Source organism: Hoplias malabaricus, chromosome 17 (genome assembly GCF_029633855.1).
Source record: "Hoplias malabaricus isolate fHopMal1 chromosome 17, fHopMal1.hap1, whole genome shotgun sequence".
NCBI classification, from domain to species: Eukaryota; Metazoa; Chordata; class Actinopteri; order Characiformes; family Erythrinidae; genus Hoplias; species Hoplias malabaricus.
This window is the reverse complement of record NC_089816.1, coordinates 31,565,417-31,584,679: the sequence shown is the minus strand read 5'-3', so window position 1 is coordinate 31,584,679 and position 19,263 is coordinate 31,565,417. Positions and strand designations below refer to the sequence as shown.

At 39.6% G+C, this 19,263-nt stretch overlaps 2 protein-coding genes across 2 annotated transcripts; both read right to left on the bottom strand.

Annotated features, from left to right (window-relative positions):
- Positions 1-1,655: 1,655 nt before the first annotated feature.
- On the bottom strand, positions 1,656-12,431 carry LOC136673729 (probable polypeptide N-acetylgalactosaminyltransferase 8). The gene is made up of 11 exons (XM_066649396.1): positions 12,191-12,431; positions 10,073-10,358; positions 5,681-5,847; positions 4,962-5,145; positions 4,303-4,500; positions 3,977-4,091; positions 3,371-3,556; positions 2,845-2,982; positions 2,585-2,680; positions 2,265-2,432; positions 1,656-1,892 (listed from the first exon to the last, which is right to left on the bottom strand). Exons 1-11 carry the CDS (start codon positions 12,381-12,383, stop codon positions 1,758-1,760), a joined length of 1,866 nt encoding a protein of 621 aa, XP_066505493.1. The 5' UTR covers positions 12,384-12,431; the 3' UTR covers positions 1,656-1,757.
- Positions 12,432-13,209: 778 nt separating this feature from the next.
- On the bottom strand, positions 13,210-18,806 carry ndufa9a (NADH:ubiquinone oxidoreductase subunit A9a). Its single transcript, XM_066649558.1, has 11 exons — positions 18,687-18,806; positions 16,899-17,069; positions 16,182-16,279; positions 15,984-16,075; positions 15,737-15,878; positions 15,493-15,595; positions 15,322-15,392; positions 15,122-15,198; positions 14,446-14,541; positions 14,288-14,354; positions 13,210-13,486 (listed from the first exon to the last, which is right to left on the bottom strand). The coding sequence occupies exons 1-11, from the start codon at positions 18,739-18,741 to the stop codon at positions 13,316-13,318; spliced, it is 1,143 nt and encodes a 380-aa protein (XP_066505655.1). The 5' UTR covers positions 18,742-18,806; the 3' UTR covers positions 13,210-13,315.
- Between the last annotated feature and the right edge of the window lie 457 nt (positions 18,807-19,263).

The window sequence follows — 19,263 nt, the reverse complement described above, 5'->3', positions numbered from 1 at the left end:
TTATCTATCTATCATTCTGTTTCTGCATCCAATGGAGTCTCAGTCCCTCCTACAGGGGTTTGTTTTGCAGTAGCGCTGAAACACTGGGAAGTACAACTCTGTTTTAGATAGAAGTAATGTTATTTTAGCTCCTTGTGGCTTTGCTTAATCAGCACCTCAAAGACTTTTGCTGCTATGAAGCTTAATCCAACTTCTTTTTATTGAAAACAATTTATGTCGGGGCGGCACGGTAGTGTCGCAGTCACACAGCTCCAGGGGCCTGGAGGTTGTGGGTTCGATTCCCGCTCTGGGTGACTGTCTGTGAGGAGTGTGGTGTGTTCTCCCCGTGTCTGCATGGGTTTTCTCCGGGTGCTCCGGTTTCCTCCCACAGTCCAAAAACACACGTTGCAGGTGGATTGGCGACTCAAAAGTGTGAGTGAATGTGTGAGTGTGTGTCTGTGTTGCCCTGTGAAGGACTGGCGCCCCCTCCAGGGTGTATTCCCGCCTTGCGCCCAATGATTCCAGGTAGGCTCTGGACCCACCGCGACCCTGAACTGGATAAGGGTTACAGATAATGAATGAATGAATGAATATTGCTTGGTTTTGAAACACTGAAAGAGAACGTTTTTTTATTTTGAGAACAATAAGTCTTCTTCCAGTATTTACAAATGTGGCACTATATTCATCTGATAGATACATATAACTCTATAATTCTATTTCTAATAGGACTAAGACCTTAAACATTTAACTCTCTACATTAAAACAAAAGGGGAGAATGAATGTATCTGAAGAATCTGAACAGCACTATGAAACTATCAATGAAAGTCAACCAGATCACAGAAATGGAGGGAGTTTGGGTGGAATAATTTAACTAGATATTTCATTACCCCGACCCCCTCCCTGTATGCTGGAGGAATTGTGGAAATCAAAATGCAACATGTACCACATGTTCTGGGTTTGCCCTGTTATCAATGACTGCTCGAAAGAGATAAAACATGACATACCCAAAAGAGCAAGACCATGTATCTCAGCTGTACACCTCAGAAATGGTTGAAAAAATGTAAAATCTTAATGAAGATACTGCTGGGGCCCACAAAGAAAGCCCTTACTGAAAAGTGTTTATTACAGGAGAGTTCAGCCTTAAAAACATGGATGGAAATTATAAGTCTTCTATGAAATGGAAACATTTGTTAATTACATAATGTAACAATTCGACATGTATTGGAAAAAATTGATCAACTAAGTAGCATCCCATTGGCCGAGTTTTACTCACAGATGCTTGATGTAAACCAGGGGTTTCAAACCAGATCCACGGAGGGCCGTGTGGGTGCAGGTTTTCTTTCCAACCACGCAGAAACCACACCTCATTCCACCTGTTTTTAATCATTGGATCTAATCAATAGATCTTGACTTTCAGTAGTGTGGGGCTTTTGCGTGGTTGAAAAGAACACCTGCACCCACACGGCCCTCCGTGGATTTGGTTTGACACCCCTGATGTAAACAGATCACTCCCTTTGTGTATAGGTTTCCCTCTTTCAGTGTAACTCTGAAAAGTAGGTATGTATATATGCATGCATATGTATGTATTACCATATCTGACATTTATCATTTAGCAATGTCAATTTAAAGTAAAGATTTTAATATTCTACTAAACAGTACCTTATCATTTTGTGCAGGAGTAACTTTGGCAATATCTTCAACTTCTGAAAATGAATGGATCCTAATTTTATAAGCCACTGGTGCCAATCCAGTAGCAGACATTTAATTCTGTCAGCTGGTTAAAAGTCTTTGATGACATTGTGTATCCTCCAGTGTTGCCCACTGCACGTCTGAATGACAAGATGGTAATAAGAATCGAGTCCCTGGGCTATCTCCAGACATCGGTTTGAGTGTTTGTTCCTTACTTCTTGACCCTGGAAGTAAAACATACATCAGGCATTGTTATATCTAATAATTACTTTCATTAACTATTTGCCAGGATACTGTTTTTTTCCAGCACACACTTTTTGCCACAGATGTCCTGCCATGGTTAGGACATGACATTACTGTGATTCATGTATACTGTATAAACCATAGTCCCAGACCTCTGTTCATATTTAAATAATGACTTTATTACTGGAACTAAGTATGATACTACTCTATGCCACGTGAACGCTCATGCTCGCCAGCTTTTACAGGAGGGTGATCTAGGAAAATAAGCTACAGATCTAGGAAAATAAAAGTAAAGGGAATAAGCGTTTACATGGTTTAGAGTACTATGCAAAACCATTGTCAAAATTAAACACCTGTTTAAATTCCCAGTACATGTGGAATCCTTTCTGTGATGCTACTTTACAGTCATGCAATCCAGGTACATGCCCTTCACCAGGATCCACAAGGCAACGGTTACTACTGTACTTGTGAGATTTAATGCCTCCAATGTAAAACTCCCCACTCCTCCTGTAGTAACACATCTGTATAAAACAAAATCAGAATATGAGCTGAGAGATAATGGAAGTATTGGAAGTTTTCAGAATAACTTGCATTTAACTTCTATTAGGATGCAAGTATGATCTTTTGTTAAACTGTTGTATGAACATTACGGTGGGAGAGTTGAAACACATACCTGAGGGCTATAGAAATGACACGGATGCAGAATAGGAACACTTCCAGGAACAGGACCCTGATCAATGCAGTTATTCTCAGACAAGTTATTCCGCATCTGCCAAATGGCAACACAGAACCAGATAAGTCTTCAAGAGCAGTGTCTAGTGGATTATATTATTTACAGAAGAGTGCCCTAGAGTTCCATGCTGTATCTTGACTATTTACAAGTCTGAAATTAAATAAACGAAAAAAGGATAAAAAAAAAATAAAGTGGCTTACAGCTCCATAGCTGACAAGATCTTCCCAAGTATCCAACTGAGGATACACATTGTCCATGTACCACTTGAAAGGCTTACACTTTAATTTCTCCCTCAGCTTCTTTCTCTCTGACACATCCCCTATATCAATTCCATGATTCTGAAGAGCAACAGATATAAATTATTTATGCAACATGCTTTTGCTTCAGTATGAAGCATTAATGTATCTGACATTAAGAGATTTGGTCAATATGCTTTACCCATGAATGAAAACAATTATGAATTTAGTAGATAGTGTTCATAAAGGGAGCAAATATCTTTTTATTTTTAACACTGTAATCTTATAAATGATATAATGTCTAAGTATCATCTGTGATATTGTTTAAAGCCTTACACACTCCATTTAGAATACTTGGGGTATATGTGGTTGTACATAAACATTTCTGCAACATCTGTTCAAATAACGTTTTGTGAAAAAATCCATTGCACAATGTAAGGCCTATTTGGTTTGGTTTTGAATTTAATTGAATTTAATTACTACTACAAACCTTTAAGGGGAGGTTCCAGCTAATAAGAACATTATTTTTATAGTCATCCATCCAGACTTCTGCCACCCTCAGGGCATTTCTCTTTAGTGAGATGCTCAGGTCTAGTGCATAGGGTTTATGTGCCCTCTCTATGTGAGCGATCTTGGAGCAAGGGACAACTTCAATGCTACCACCACAGGTCCAGACCTAGAGAAAAGCAATAACCACATTAATCAAACTCTCAGATTAATTAACTAATTAATGTATTTAAATGCTTACAGTACCAGCCACTATATATATATATCCAATCACGTAAGTCATTGTTCCTTTTCAAGCTTTTGCTAACACAATGCACTTGTCCGGCTTCACATGCTTGGAATAGAATATTAACTAAGTCAGCTAATGAATGTGTGCATTAGCTAACCTTGCCCTGATTGGTGACAATATAAAGGAAGAGGAGACAGGTCAATAAATAAAAAATGAAAGATCATAATTCTCAACATGAGAGAAGTTGTTCCTTTAAGGCACAGAGAGTGAGGTCAGTTACACTTCCTGTGATTGTGCTGGCACCATCAGGCCTTGAATAACGTTAATATGGTGATCTTGCAGAATCCAGACACCACCTACTCGTATTCCAAGCTCTACGTTTTCACCTCCGTAAATCTGCATTCCTTTGTCCAGAACTCCGATTTCTCCCAAGAATAACCGGTCAGCAACAAGGATCCCCATGACAGATGGACTCCTGCCAACAATTACACAAATGTATGCTTGCTCAGAGAGGGAGAACAACATGACTCCAACAGAGTTACCCGCAATTTGTTCTGGCTAACTGACAATGATTGAGGTCAAGAGAAAACAGCATCAGTTTGTTTTTAAACCATAACATTGTTTTATGCATTGCAAGTCACAGGTATCAGCTTGTGTTTCATGCTCATGAGCCAAATGTCACTTACTTCCCTGGCTCTGTTTCATCATGGCGCTTGTACCACTCTGGCCTGAAGGACTCATACATGCACCAGAGCTTCCAGTCAAAAGCATGAGCAGCTGGGATATACTTAACCACCTGGAGGGTGTCAAAATTCACTTTGTCAAACACTGGAGAGAGCACCACTGTCCTGTCTTCTTTGATCCTAGCCAGGAGTGGTTCAGCCCTACAACCACAAGGAGGAGAAAATGTATGAATGTGGGACTGATTAATTAAGGAAAATATCATTAGACCAACACTGTAACTATTCTTCAAATAATGACTCCTTCCTATTAAATAAAATCTGTTGTTTTGTCTAAGAATCAAAATCTGGCCAAGAAGTCCAATGCTGTCATTTCAGGAGGCCCATGTCAACTTTCCCACATCAAATTTAAGATAAGTCTGCTGATAATTGATGGTTTATTTAAACTTGTGGCACTTAGGACCTGAAAACTCAGCCTCTTTAAATTTCAGCTTAGATATAAAGATAAAACAATGTAAATGTGAGGACTGGTTTTTTGAAGAGGTACCCCCTATGATTATGGCTAGCAGTGGTAAAACACCACCACATTAGGATTTGAAGCAACCATAAACCCAGCAGTGGATTACTGATGAACATTTATTACTAAGTGTAAGAATTATGTTTACCATTGTTTATGGACTTCAATATGGGCATCCAAAATGGCCACCACGTCACTGACAGCTGCATCCCATCCTGAAATACGCGCTTGAATCAGACCCAGACTCTCCTTGTGTCTCACTTTCTTAATCAAGTCAGGCCTCTCTTGATGAATTACCTCTATATATTCATCAAGACTCCCCTGGAGGTCATCTACAAAAAACAAACAAACAAAAAAATAAATCATTAAAACAGACAATTATTTTTCAGAATTATTCCAGTTCAACGTAGAAACCCTTTTTGTCTCAAAATAGTAATATAACAATATTAATACAATTAGTCGTTTTACATTTTATTCTATAACTTGTAACTCACATTAGATTCAGACTAATATTGCTTTCAAGTCCCTGAATAAACCAATTTGTGCCACAAGGAGATGGAAAGTCCATAATTATGTGATGTAGGCCACTAGGTGGCAGTATAAAGACTTTTTCATACACTTAAGTGAATAAGAATCAACAGAGAAAATGACTGACGACTCCTTTAGAACAGGTGTGTAATAAAACTCGCTGTTGGTTGGGTATGTAGGATACATATCCGGATTGTGCTGAAGTTCAAGATAACACTCTTTATGAACTTAAAGGCAAGGCCACTGCAGTGTTAACTTTGCACACAGCAACACACATTCCTGATTCATACTGATCATGACCTAAAGACTTATTATAATATCCAAAGATTAGTTACAGACCATGGGTGCTGTGGTCATCCACCAGTACGATCTCCTTCAGCAGGTGAGCAGGGGTTTTGTCAATAATGCTGCGTATGGCTCTCTTTAAGATGGACAAAGCCTCGTCCAGGTAGATCAGAACCACACTGATTGTGGGGAGCTGCTTCGGATAAACCTTAGTCGCACACCTGAGTGGTTAGAAACAAAATTTCCCTAAAGCATCAGCTGGTCACAAATTTGATGAAATAGGTATGTTTGACTGACTCTTTAATGAGGGAGCATAGTTTGAGAGGCCCACTGACCTGCATTTGCTTGTGTTTTCCTTTCTCCCAACACACTCAGTCCAACTAATTAGCTCATTAACATCCCCTTATTTTGTTAATAGGGAAAACACTAAAATGACCAGAGCAATGGGCCTCCAGGACCAAGAGTGAGAAATGTGTCTTAAGAATATATTTTTAAATCCATAAAACATATGGGAAAGTGGCAAAATAAAATAATATATATATATTTAAATGATATGTATTAATATATGCAAATATATTACATATTAATTATATGAAGTATATTGTGTGCAGATATCACAACATCTGGCCCTTCATCAATAACACCACTTTACTTGGCTAGAAGAATTTGTTTCCCCCTACGTTCAAGTATCTGCCCAAAACCTTCAAAACCTTTGAAACTTTCCTCCCACCAGAGGGTCCGGAGCCTACCGGAAATTACTGGAAAATTACTGTTTGTTTATTGTGAAGCACTTTGGTTTTAAATGTGCTCTATAAATAAAATTTTACTTACTTACTGGGCACAATGCAGGAACACATCCTGGAGAGGGCACACATTCACACACACCAAACTGGCAGCGACACTACTTGTTGTGCCACCATGCTGTCAATCGTTTTTAAAAATTTTTACTTTTCACCTTTCAAAGCAGCTTTACAGAGATTTGAGTCCAAGCCTCCTAAGAGCAAAAAGGGTCAAGAATGGCAAGGAAAAGGCGCAGCAGGTAGTGTCGCAGTCACACAGCTCCAGGGGCCTGGAGTTTGTGGGTTCGATTCCCGCTCCGGGTGACTGTCTGTGAGGAGTTGGTGTGTTCTCCCTGTGTCTGTATGGGTTTCCTCCGGGTGCTCCGGTTTCCTCCCACAGTCAAAAAACACACGTTGGTAGGTGGTTTGGTGACTCAAAAGTGTGAATGTGTGTGTGTGTCTGTGTTGCCCTGTGAAGGACTGGCGCCCCCTCCAGGGTGTATTCCCGCCTTGAGCCCAATGATTCCAGGTAGGCTCTGGACCCACCGCGACCCTGAATTGGATAAGGGTTACAGATCATGAATGAATGAATGAATGGTGCCTTTCTAGACAGCCATTCAACACTCAATCAACAAACACACAAAGTCGCAGAGCATACTTTCAACCAAGAACAACTGTCCATTTGGAGGACTGGCCCCCACTCTGGGTGCTATTTATTAAGTGTTTTCCTACCTGTAGATGGGCAATTACCCCACCCCACCCCACACCGGTTAAAGCGTAGCACCCCTAATCATGAATCTCTAGTGACGGCAGAGGTAAATAATCATCAAAACTCTTGCCTCTTCAATCACATAATATTAAATCACTGTGACTGAGTGTTCAAGTTACATTTTAAATACTGACTTATGAAAAAGCCATTGATTAATATTAATAATAATAATAACAATAATAATAACTATAGCCGCAAGCGGCAATTCCCGGGGTCCAAGCTGGTATTCGCTGGTAGAAGAACAATTAGCTAGCATATGAGCTGTCCTGAGAAAGAAGGGGATATTTGGGGAAGTTTGTGTAGTGTTTGTAAGGTGGTCCTTGGTGTTCTGGTGTTTCTGTGGCATTGTAGCGTGAGATGGAAGAGTAGCGGATGACAGAAACAGCATACAGCACAGAAGTCACTCTGGAGTTGCACCCTGGTTTCTCACCCTAATGTTCAGGACCCCTAAACAGCAGATATGATGTGGAGTTGCTTGTACTCAAGTCCGTCATTAGTGGACCCAGGACACTGTCTGCTGGATGTTTTTGATTGTGGACTATTCCCAGTCCAGTAGTGATGCTGAGGAATTTAAAACTCCAACACCGGAGTCATACCTGCTGTATGGGTTTCCTGACCATTGAAGACCAGAGTGAAAGCAAGCAATCTTTGCAGAGCAAGAGGTTAACACAAGACATTTCCTGATACAGGAGCCACGCTTTAAGATAGATTTTGTAGTGCTTTAAAATGTGGTCATTGGTGTTCTGGTGTCTCAGCAGAGCTGGTTTGTAAGAAGAAGGGGTAGTGGATGAGTGGGTGCACTTCTGGTCTGCAGACAGGTGAACGTGGCAGTGTGTATTTTTCTTTTATGAGTAGATAAGACACAGCAGTGCTGCTGGAGAATTTAATACCTGTTTCCACTCACTGTCCACACTTTTAGATACACATGTTTTATTGGTCCAACTTATAGATATGAAATCAGAGACAGTAGCTCATACATTCTCAGCACTGTAGTAACACTGGCATTGTGGTGATATGTCCATGTGTATTCTGCTGTTATGTGTGGATCAGAGAGGGGTTGAGGGGGGATTCTGCATAACAGAGATAAGTCTGCAGGCATAGATGGGATGTAACAGATATTGATTTGATCAAGAACTAGTCCCAAAATAATAACCCAATATGGACATATGTGGTATCATGAGAATCATAAGAACTTGAATTTTAATAATTATCAAAATCTATGTGGAACTTTCATTACTGTGTGATTGCAGCCTCTGCTTAAAAAGAGCTGTGCAGCTTACCTTCAAATCTTTGCACAAAATTAGCTGTAAATCAAAAGTGCTTTAAGCCATATGTTATGAAAATTCACACGCTCCTTTCCCATGGTCTTCAGAATATATCTATCTCATCTTGCTGGTACTGCATCTCTAGGTGGCAGTGTAATCAATTAATAACCTATGCAACCAGTTGTTGTTTAATTGTAGCGCCCCCTTTCTGTGCAATGTGGTCATATTTAGCACACTACTTCAGAGTAAAGACATACATAGGTGTACCAAGTTCTGTTTGATTTGGGTGACATTTGCTGTAGTTATAGCTCAAAGAGTGCATCGAGCCCCCCACCCCAAGCATATTTGTTAAATAACTGCCACAACAGCGTGTCAAAGGTTCCAACTTTTTAAAATAATTATTTACCTACAGTCTATAAAGATTTCAAAAATACCAGTTGTTTATTGATAAGACAAATGTCCAGGGAGGAGTTCGAAAAGCTCCATTTTCATAAACCTGACTATTGTGGATAAACTATGCATTTTTTGACAATAGTTGTAATTGCAAAGTTGTAAGACACTATGCAGAGTATGCAGTAAAGTAAACTGCTTGTTGATAAGTTTAATTTTCGCTGAGATATTCCATATTTTCATGTTGAAAATTTGAATTGTGCCCCTAGTGGCTATCGTTATGAAAATGTTTATGTGCTCAGGAAGTGCTGCCATGGACATACCATGCAAGTCTCATGATGATAGGACCTTGTTAAGGTCATGAAACAGCTGCTGAAATTTGATTGGCCAATGGCGGCCATGTTTTTTTTTTAATATGACATCATCGTCATAGAATCTGAGTCAGCTCATCACCCAATACATGCCTACCAATCGGCATGTCAATCAGACAATCCTGTGAAGCGTAACAAACTTTTTGTTGTTATAGCGCCCCCTAGTCTTGCAGTTGCACAACCAAGTATTTATGTCTTCCAACCCTTAAAGGGATCAAACATGTGAAGTATCGTAAAATTTGGAGAAAGCGTTTGCGAGTTATAGCTGTATTTGTCTGATTTTTGAAACGCAAACTCCACCTCTGTATTTGGGCGGAGTCTGGAAGCCGAGCAGTGATGAAAGTCTAACTTTTTTTTTGATAATTATTAAAGTTCAGGTTCTTAGGATTCTGCTGATACCACATATGTCCATATTGGGTACATTACCAGAGACTAGTTCGCGCTCAAAAATTTGTGTGATTTTGCATATTATGCAAATTAGCTCAAAATCTAAGTAGGCGGGGCTTATGGGTTCTTGAGGCTTTTTTGTAGGATCTGACCTGAGGAATCAGGGAAAAAAAGAATTTCGTCTCTATGCCATACGGGGGTAGGAGATACAGGCAGCGATGCGTTCCACGTCGCTATAGCGCCACCATCAGGCTGATCGGGCTGATTCTTTGCGCCTGAGTAGCGGGAGGGTTTACTACCAGTTGACCAAACAAGTCTGTAGGACCTACGGTTGCCCATTGCGTTTCATCGGAGTAAAAAGAAGAAAAAGAAGAAGAAGAAGAAGAAAAATCGGAACAAAAACAATAGGGCTCCAGCACTTGCAGTGCTTGGACCCCTAATAATATACATTTGTTGAACACGTGTTCCTCTGTACTGACACTAACCTGGGGTTTCTGGTGTCTGGCAGGCTTCTGTTGAGTGGAAGTCTGTCACTGAGGAAAACGTTATAACCGTATTGTACAAAAGCCCGCTCTGCAGCCCTCTGCTCCTCCTCTGAGAGGTCTTCTCCCCAATTAGAAAACAGGAAAGAATTCGGGAACAGCTTCTTCGCTTTCTTCTTCTTTGGTTTTGGCTGCGGCTCCGGTTTCTTGACTTCTTTCAGTTCCTTCAGCTCTTTCTGTGGCTCTGCTGCAGGTTCCTCTCTCCTCAGTCTGTGTTCCAGAGACTCCACTGAGAAGAACAGCACAATGAACCAACTGTAATGCAGTCGCATGCAACACATTTTCATTTCAACAATTACTATTTCGTGAAAATGACTTACTTCGCAGTGAATTTTATTTTCCACGTGTTTATTCAGCGAATGAAAAGTTCCCACCTTGGGGATTTGTTTTCAAATTAACGACAGATATTTGCTCTAAGTATAGGATTGATTGATTAATTATTCATTCATTCATTCATTCGTTCATCCATTATCTGTAACCGCTTAGCCAGTTCAGGGTCACGGTGGGTCCAGAGCCTACCTGGAATCACTGGGCGCAAGGCAGGAATACACCCTGGAGGGTGTACACACATTCACTCACACACTCGGACACTTTTGAGTCACCAATCCACCTACCAACGTGTGTTTTTGGACTGTGGGAAGAAACCGGAGCACCCGGAGGAAACCCACGCTGACGCGGGGAGAACACACCAAACTCCTCACAGACAGTCACCCGGAGGAAACCCACGCAGACACAGGGAGAACACACCAAACTCCTCACACAGTCACCCGGAGGAAACCCACGCAGACACAGGGAGAACACACCAAACTCCTCACAGACAGTCACCCGGAGGAAACCCACGCAGACACAGGGAGAACACACCAAACTCCTCACAGACAGTCACCCGGAGCGGGAATCAAACCCACAACCTCCAGGCCCCTGGAGCTGTGTGACTGCGACACCTACCTGCTGCACCACCGTGCCGCCCATTGATTAATTTATTTATTATTATTATTATTATTATTTTGACAGTTCGTGTTTCACTCACCTCAATGTGATTAAAACATTTTATTATAATTTACTTATATATTAAAATACGTATGAATTTTATATTTCCAATATTACGTGAATAAATTCTTGTTAATTTGTAGATCTCTCCTGATACCTCTTGGACAGCCCTTATTTAGTGAACTTTTTTAAAGTGTAGTCTTCAGTATCTATGATTGAATGATTAATTCCCTGATAGAAAGGGGACAGCGGACCACGGCTGCTCCACTGAGGGCAAAGCTGGAGGTCCACTAGTGTTTTGCACAGCGTTTTCTGGGAAGACCACCGGTGATTAAACAGATATCTTAGACAAAAGACCACATTTGATCACTTTTACATTCACAGTCCAATTTACTACTTTTTCCTTCATTAGGTTCTTTTGTTATTCTTTATATATTTAATTAGTAAATAACTTTAATCCAGCACAGTGTCAACATTTTTAGCATAATCACTTTATATCAGGCTTATAATCATTATTATATCTCTCATAGTTGTTGGTGATATTTGTATTAGTTTGTATTCCAGAATAAAAGTCTCTGTGAATGTAAAATCTGTTTGAGGAGATTATAAATGAGTTATATCTGGTACAGGGCAGTAATCTGAGTGGTCCGATGGTGGACCAGCAGTGGTCTACAGTCAGTGGTGTGCCAGCCGTTTTACGCCAGTGGACAGATATACACTCACTGTCTGGGCTCCAATGAATACATTTTAGATTTAAGCCTATTGTGGCCTATTTAACAGTGATCATATTCAATGCCCTCACACTGAGGCAGAAAACATCGGATGAAGTTCACTTGGGAATGTTATATCCTTTTTTTTTTTTCTTTCCACATTCAACATAAAGTCAACCGTGACCCTGAACTGAATACACAGTTAATGTATGAATCAACATGTCAATCTGAGGAAAAATGGATAAAAAAAAATCAAATCAAAGATAACACGCTTGACACCTAGTGTTAGACGACTAATACCTTTTATATAACACAGTTCTCTCCTACTTTGTGTGACCACTAGACCAAGCACCTGAACACTCACCTATTTTATTAACACGTCCCTCAAGTCCCTCCAGTTTCTTTAAGATAGTTTCCTCTGCTGCTGCTCTCTGGACACTGCTGCTCTCCTTGGGGTTCTGCTGGTTTCTGATGAACATGAGATAGGAAACTGTGTACAGAAAAAGGGCAAAAGTGCCCAGTAAACCCAGTCCTTTTATCACTCCACGAATCCTCATTTTTAATCACATTTAAACTCTAGATTTAGAGCAATTATTCAAGTATGATCTTCCCCAGAACCTGAGATTATAACTCACACTCCTGAGCCCAGATATCAACTCCAGTGTGAACTGAACACAAAGCTATCCAGATAAGATACAAGGGCGTGGTTTCCATTAACATACATGTAGATTTGTGCAGCAAACGTACACGTGTAAAAGTGTCCAGCCCACAAAATATACATTAAAACATACTTAAGTAAATACAGTATTGAACCGATGCATGAAACAGACATTACAACTGTCAAGAAAAAGGCCCTCAAGTCCTGCAGTTGTTTGTAGGCAAAACTCTTGAACTTTGAACCCATTACTATGACAACTCAGACCGATGAAATCTATTCACACACCGTTTTTATTTTGTAAGCCAGAGAATAACAGATTGAAATGTAATTGACATACTGTTGCTTGTAAAGCCTTGTGTGCCTAGTCACTCTCACACTTCTATACCATTTAAGAGTTGTGAGTAGGCACTCTTACGAGAACATCTAAATAATATGGTCATACCTGACCACATGCAAATACCTGGCCACATGCAAAAACGACCCACTGTAGACAGATGATTTAAATACCTACATTTCCCATTATCCAACCGCTCAATCATTCAATTTACATAATGTCTTTATACTTAATAAAAAGTAACAACATTAAGAATAAATTGCAAACCAGTAGTCAATTATCCTTAACAATTCTTAAATCTAGGTTTAAGCTTAGGCTTAATCTGGGGCGTCAGAATATGGTGCAAAGCATTTCAAAATAAGCATGGTCAATCAAAAATTCAAGAACCAAGATGTAGGATGAACATTATTTTATTTATTTAATTTATGTACAGAGTCATAGTAAAACAAGACAGCACAACCTTAGGAGGAGTGAGAGACCACACCCTAAATTACTGCTCAGATGTTGACTGTTTTGGCAGGTTTGGTCTCCCCCATCTCTGCTTCCAGGAAACGGAAACGGCGATGGCGACGCAACACTTCGATGGCCTTCTGCTCCACAGAGGAAGGCGTGATTCCAAGATCCTCAAAGCCTGGGAGACCTGGATACTTCAGGTCTGTTGTGTGAAACTGGCAGGGAGAGAGAGGAAGACAATATTAAGTTGTTTTTGATATTGAAAACCAGTTGTGAACATCACAGGTTGTTAGCTAGGCGGTGTCACAATCATTTATTTAGCTCTAGCACAGACGAAGTTTGAAAACAAACAGTAGGGATTCTGAAACAAAATGCTCTTGGACCAATCAGGGACAGGTTTCTGATTGATGTTCACCCCATACCGGGTCAATCATAACTTTATGTTTATGGTGTCACAGAACAAATATTGCTCTTTCAGTAGAGAAAATGATAAATATACACAATTATTATGAATATAAAAGTAATTATACTCTAGTAACCAGAAATATGGTGGCAATGCAAAAGGGTTTTCTGTTGCTATAGGTTACATTTTTTTAATATTTACACACTAAAATTTAGTTTCAAGTGCAGTAACACAAGAATTAATCCTGGCCTGAAAGTGGGCTTTATCCATCCATGTGGTTTTGGTTTGTTGAAAGTTTTAGTTAAATATTCTTCATTAGACAAATACCTAGTCCAGTAATACCAATGGTCCTTCTGAAACAAATCAGGTGTGTGGAAGGGCACTGTAACTAATATTCCAAGTTTCAAAATTCAGAAACAATCAATCTGATCTGGGTTTTGGATTAAAAAGAAAAAAAAATCACCATAGATATAAACAAAACTATGTACGAAATACATATACACAGAAATGTCATGCAGCCGTTTGTCAAATGCCAATACATACCAGAAAATGTGCCTAAGGATTTACACTTAACGTATTTAATTTATCATGGTTGTATGCTGCGTGTACATACCCGGTCAACTTTGTCACGAGTTGTCCAGGGCTCAAAGGGGTTAATCTCAAAGAACCTGGCAATGAGACTAAAACCAGAAAACAAAGTTTACTATCTTATTACAATGAATACTCCAACTGCCTACATAGGTCTACATAAGAAAATGTGATAATGCTTACTGATATAATGGGCGTGGCATAGGGTAGGACACAAAAGGTCTGTAGGCTACAGCGTACACGTACTCCACCAGGTCATGCAGCAGATATCGGTTGGGCCTGACAGGTGGTGAATATCACTCAATTTAAACAATATATCACTTTGTTTAAATAATATATAACAGCTATTTGATCTGAAGGTATCAGGAACAGAGTTAATACAAAAACAGAATGCATTATTTTCTTTACGTTATGTGCTTTGAAACAGGTAATTTAACAACTTTTCCTTGGGTAGAATATTTTAAATAAAGACTGCCAATCACATTAGTGTTCAGCATATTTTGTGTTTATACTTAATCACATAAAACACAAGCAATTTCTTAAAAGCGAAATCACTTCGAAGAGTGGGCAATACATATCCCAAATAAAATAACATTTGCAGTCTTTTGTCAATAACATTAATATATCTTCTAAATTAATTCCACACAGGTGGAAGTACTATTAAAGAGCCCATATCTAAAATTGACGACTGAACTTTTGGGCCACGGCAAAAGTATATATAATAAATATGTATATATAATCTAGGAATAAAGTCAGAATACTTAGAACAAAGTCGGACCCAAGCATTAAGGTTGATTGTCCATTCAATTGCAGACATTAAAAGAAAAGTATTATATTACAAAATGTGGTCACTACTTACCCAGCTAACGCATATGTCTTTCCATTAGAATCAGGATCTTTGATGGCATTGACAATGGCCTTAGCCACATCCACCACCTACAGACAGGGGCAAAGGAGCCAAGAGTACACACATATAGGAATGACCTTAACGTTAACAAGGCATGCTGTCAGACTCTACCAAGAAAAATGACTGAGGGTATTACTGTGTCAATTACTCACATGACATGGTTGTTTTTCTGTTTTCTTGCCCATTGCTATAAGCGGCACAGCCTTGCCAAACCAGCGCATGTCTACACACAGAACAGCAGAAAAAGTTAAAGCACTGTAAGTCAAAAACAAACCTAACAGTCCCATTTTAGATACGTATAATGTTTAGAACTAGACACATACTCGCAAAGTGGTTGAAAAATCGATCCTCTCTTCCAAAGAACTCGGATGGCTTCATGATAATGGCATCTGGGAATTCATCTCTCACAGCTGTCTCTCCAACAGCCTGCCAGGACACACCACATTATACTGAGTAACATGCCTTTTTCACATTCTACAATTTAGTGCTTTCTATAATCAACTTCAGGTAATGTGATTATTATTATTATTATTAATTTATTTTTAAATGGTGAATGAAACAATGTACCTTATTTCTCAGATATTTTGAGGGGCTGCGAATGTCTGCATTAAGGTGGGACATGTGGACAAACTTTGACACTCCAGCTTCACGCGATGCCCTTGCAATTTGTTGAGGGATGGTCACAAACACGTCTTCAAACTTGTAGTTTCTAGAGATAAAAAAAGAACATCTTAAGAGAGTGTCTTGCATCTACTGATATCCAGTATTATTATAATATCAACTTCAAGAGCAGCAATTCTAATGTCCCGCATACTTGGTCTCCCACTCTCTTCCCACTAGATTGATCACGACATTGGAGTGAGAAATCGCTTTCTTGATTGATTCCTTATTCCTTGGGTCCCATTCCTGAAAAAAGAACACAAGTCTCTCTAAGAAAACCTCAATTCTAATCCCAAACGAAAAGAATGCCATTAAGTTGGAAGCACAGTAAAAGTGTTTAAAGAAAGCATACCATAAAGATAATCTGGCCAAGATCTCCCATGGGTCTGAGATACATTAGATCATACTGGTCGCACCGGTGAGGGACCACTATCTGAGATCCAATTCGACCTGAAGGAATAAATGAATTAACAAACAAATAAATAAATAATCTAAATTTATCTGTTAGGGAAATACATTTTCCAATAGAACAGGAAAGTGGCAGCAAATATATAACTTGCATCAAATCATCATAAAACTGAAGGCACTACAATAGACAAACTAAATTAATCAGGTTATAGAAAAGATTTTTAACCACTGATAGTTACAGTATTATATTGCACTCTGGTAAAATGTTGATGATTTTTGATTTTTATTTTCATTAAAAACGAAACCCCACAAACTTTGTTTGATTATAATTATTCTATTTTTTTTTTGTGGCAGAGACAGTTTTCAATTAGGTGCTTCATTATTTATTTGTAAAAAAGCATGCAAAGCTGCAGGACGTACAACTACCTAAAAAAACTAAAAAAAAAAAAAAAAGGCTGTCCTACAGAAATTTTACTACTGTCTGAAAATAACAAATTAATCACTGAGGAAGTGTACTGCTCATAAATAAATCCCAATAAGGCTAATGATGCTTGCAAATCTTTGGCATCAGTTTTGCTAAAAGATTTTTTCTGACCATTTATTGTTGATGTCATTGCTAAATTTTCCTTAAAAAAATTTCCTCATGCACACTTCAACTTACCCAGTCGATTGACCACATACCGGCCCAAGAAGCCAGTGGCTCCGAACACAGTGGCCGCTATACCACTGGATGAAGAGCGGCCTCCTTTGCCTCTAGGGATTAGAGCATGGTGGATCTGTCTGTGCTGAACCGCAACAGGTCCAGCTGCCAGCACCACAGGGGAGTAGATACCTGGACAAAAGAGAGGGTACACTAGCAGTTATCAGATTACCCATAACCCACTGCGTTGTTTGGTGAAAACCTGCATGAGGTAGTGCTAGAAATCATTCACTACCCTCCTGAAATCGATTGGAACCGAACCAAGGCTACCTGCTCTCAAGGGTCTCTGTGCAGTTGTTTTGGTCCGCATCTGAGTGCGATTACTGCATTCACAACTGCACAAACGAATCGCACCAAAGGCCTAAATGAACCAGAGTTCGATTTAACCAGACTACAAAGTGCAGGTGTAAACCATAGGGCGGCACGGTGGCGCAGCAGGTAGGTGTCGCAGTCACACAGCCCCAGGGGCCTGGAGGTTGTGGGTTTGATTCCCGCTCCAGGTGACTGTCTGTGAGGAGTTGGTGTGTTCTCCCTGTGTCTGCGTGGATTTTCTCCGGGTGACTGTCTGTGAGGAGTGTGGTGTGTTGTCCCTGTGTCTGCGTAGGTTTCCTCCGGGTGCTCCGGTTTCCTCCCACAGTCCAAAAACGCACGTTGGTAGGTGGATTGGCGACTCAAAAGTGTCCATAGGTGTGAGTGAATGTGTGTATGTGTCTGTGTTGCCCTGTGAAGGACTGGCGCCCCCTCCAGGGTGTATTCCCACCTTGCGCCCAATGATTCCAAGTAGGCTCTGGACCCACAGCGACCCTGAACTGGATAAGGGTTACAGATAATGAACGAATGAATGAATTCCACCATACAAAGCTCCTTAAATTTCAATAAAATTAATCTGGTACCTAAAACCAGGATGCACAGTTGTTTATACATCTTCATGCTGGTAACAACTGACCATTCCAGACAATAACCAACATGATTTACTATCAATGTACATCCTTATTTCAACAACAATATCATCATCATCATCATCTAGCCCAGCAGTGCTTGAATGATTCTGTATTTAAAATGAAAACAAATAATGTACTCAATTATTACAGTACTTTTATATAAGTCCCACTCTGGTAATCCACTCTCCTGAAGCTCAAGAGTTGAATTAATTACTTAGCTACTTTTATGATATCAGAATATGCTCTTCTACGGCATTAATTGTTTATTTCGATTTAGGTCTTCTACCGTATAAACAACACCAAAAACATTTGTTATCAACGTGAAACTTTATCTACACTGGAGAGATTCTTCAATGTTATGAACTTGCGTGAAATTAAACAAAAATAAATACCAAGGCAAAGCTGAAATTCATTCATTTTAAAATGAACTTAACCTCACACAATGAACTTCTCGTTAATTCTCCGTTCCACCTTAAATTGTGCAGGCGCCAGAAAATAATAGCGTCAACATTTAATGTGGAACAGAATATTAGAAATGAGCGAATAGGAAACTAAGTTGTCTCACTTCACTGGTTTTGAAGGTAGTATAGATAAGATTAATACTGTGCGTGTGTGAAGGCATATTTTGTAAAAACAGCCCGCGTCAGAAAACTCGACCAGGGTCACACTGCATTTTAAAGGACAAATAAGCCCTACAATGAACGACTAATCTCGTATTTAGCGGACGGCGTTACATCTTAAAGCGTCCCGGTTTCAGAATACAGTCCCAGTTTTACAGTGAGACATTTGTGTTTGTGTTAATACTCACTGGAAATCCTGGGAAGGACATTCACAGGACGGCTAACCAGAACCACAGCCGCCATGACTCCGGCCTACAGCGGCTACGGCGGCGCAGGAGGGTCAAACTCACACTGCGTCCCACTGAAACAATACATTTTAGTACTATTAAAGAGCCCATATCTAAAATTGACGACTGAACTTTTGGGCCACGGCAAAAGTATATATAATAAATAAGTATATATAATCTAGGAATAAAGTCAGAATACTTAGAACAAAGTCGGACTAATTTAGAGAGAAAATAAATAGTCAGAGTCATGATTTGTCAGATCCTGCATGGTTGTTGGTGGTCCCATAGTTTTTGTAAATCGCAGTATTTTTTTGTAACTTCCTCAAATCAGGAAACTTTTGGATTTTATTTTCACGGTTTCCAACTATGATCTCCTCAGATGCATCTCCTGAAAAATTGCATGACTTGGAAATAAATGGCCTTCTTATTAAAGGCAGTGTCCCTCTCTGACTTTACCCTGCACTGTAACTTACAAGTACCTTAATAAATTGTTCTTACATGTATGGTCACTTACATGTATCACTATTTGGTAGAGTGG

Excerpts from the sequence above, each read along its gene's own strand:
- ndufa9a (XM_066649558.1), bottom strand. The coding sequence starts at position 18,741 with ATGGCGGCTGTGGTTCTGGTTAGCCGTCCTGTGAATGTCCTTCCCAGG. Across the intron at positions 17,070-18,686 it reads TGTCCTTCCCAGGATTTCCA|GTATCTACTCCCCTGTGGTG; the intron begins GTGAGTATTAAC and ends TCTTTTGTCCAG. Across the intron at positions 13,487-14,287 it reads CTCGTGACAAAGTTGACCGG|TTTCACACAACAGACCTGAA; the intron begins GTATGTACACGC and ends TCTCCCTGCCAG.
- LOC136673729 (XM_066649396.1), bottom strand. The coding sequence starts at position 12,383 with ATGAGGATTCGTGGAGTGATAAAAGGACTGGGTTTACTGGGCACTTTT. Across the intron at positions 5,848-10,072 it reads CCAGACACCAGAAACCCCAG|GTGTGCGACTAAGGTTTATC; the intron begins GTTAGTGTCAGT and ends CTAACCACTCAG. Across the intron at positions 4,092-4,302 it reads GATGAAACAGAGCCAGGGAA|GAGTCCATCTGTCATGGGGA; the intron begins GTAAGTGACATT and ends AATTGTTGGCAG.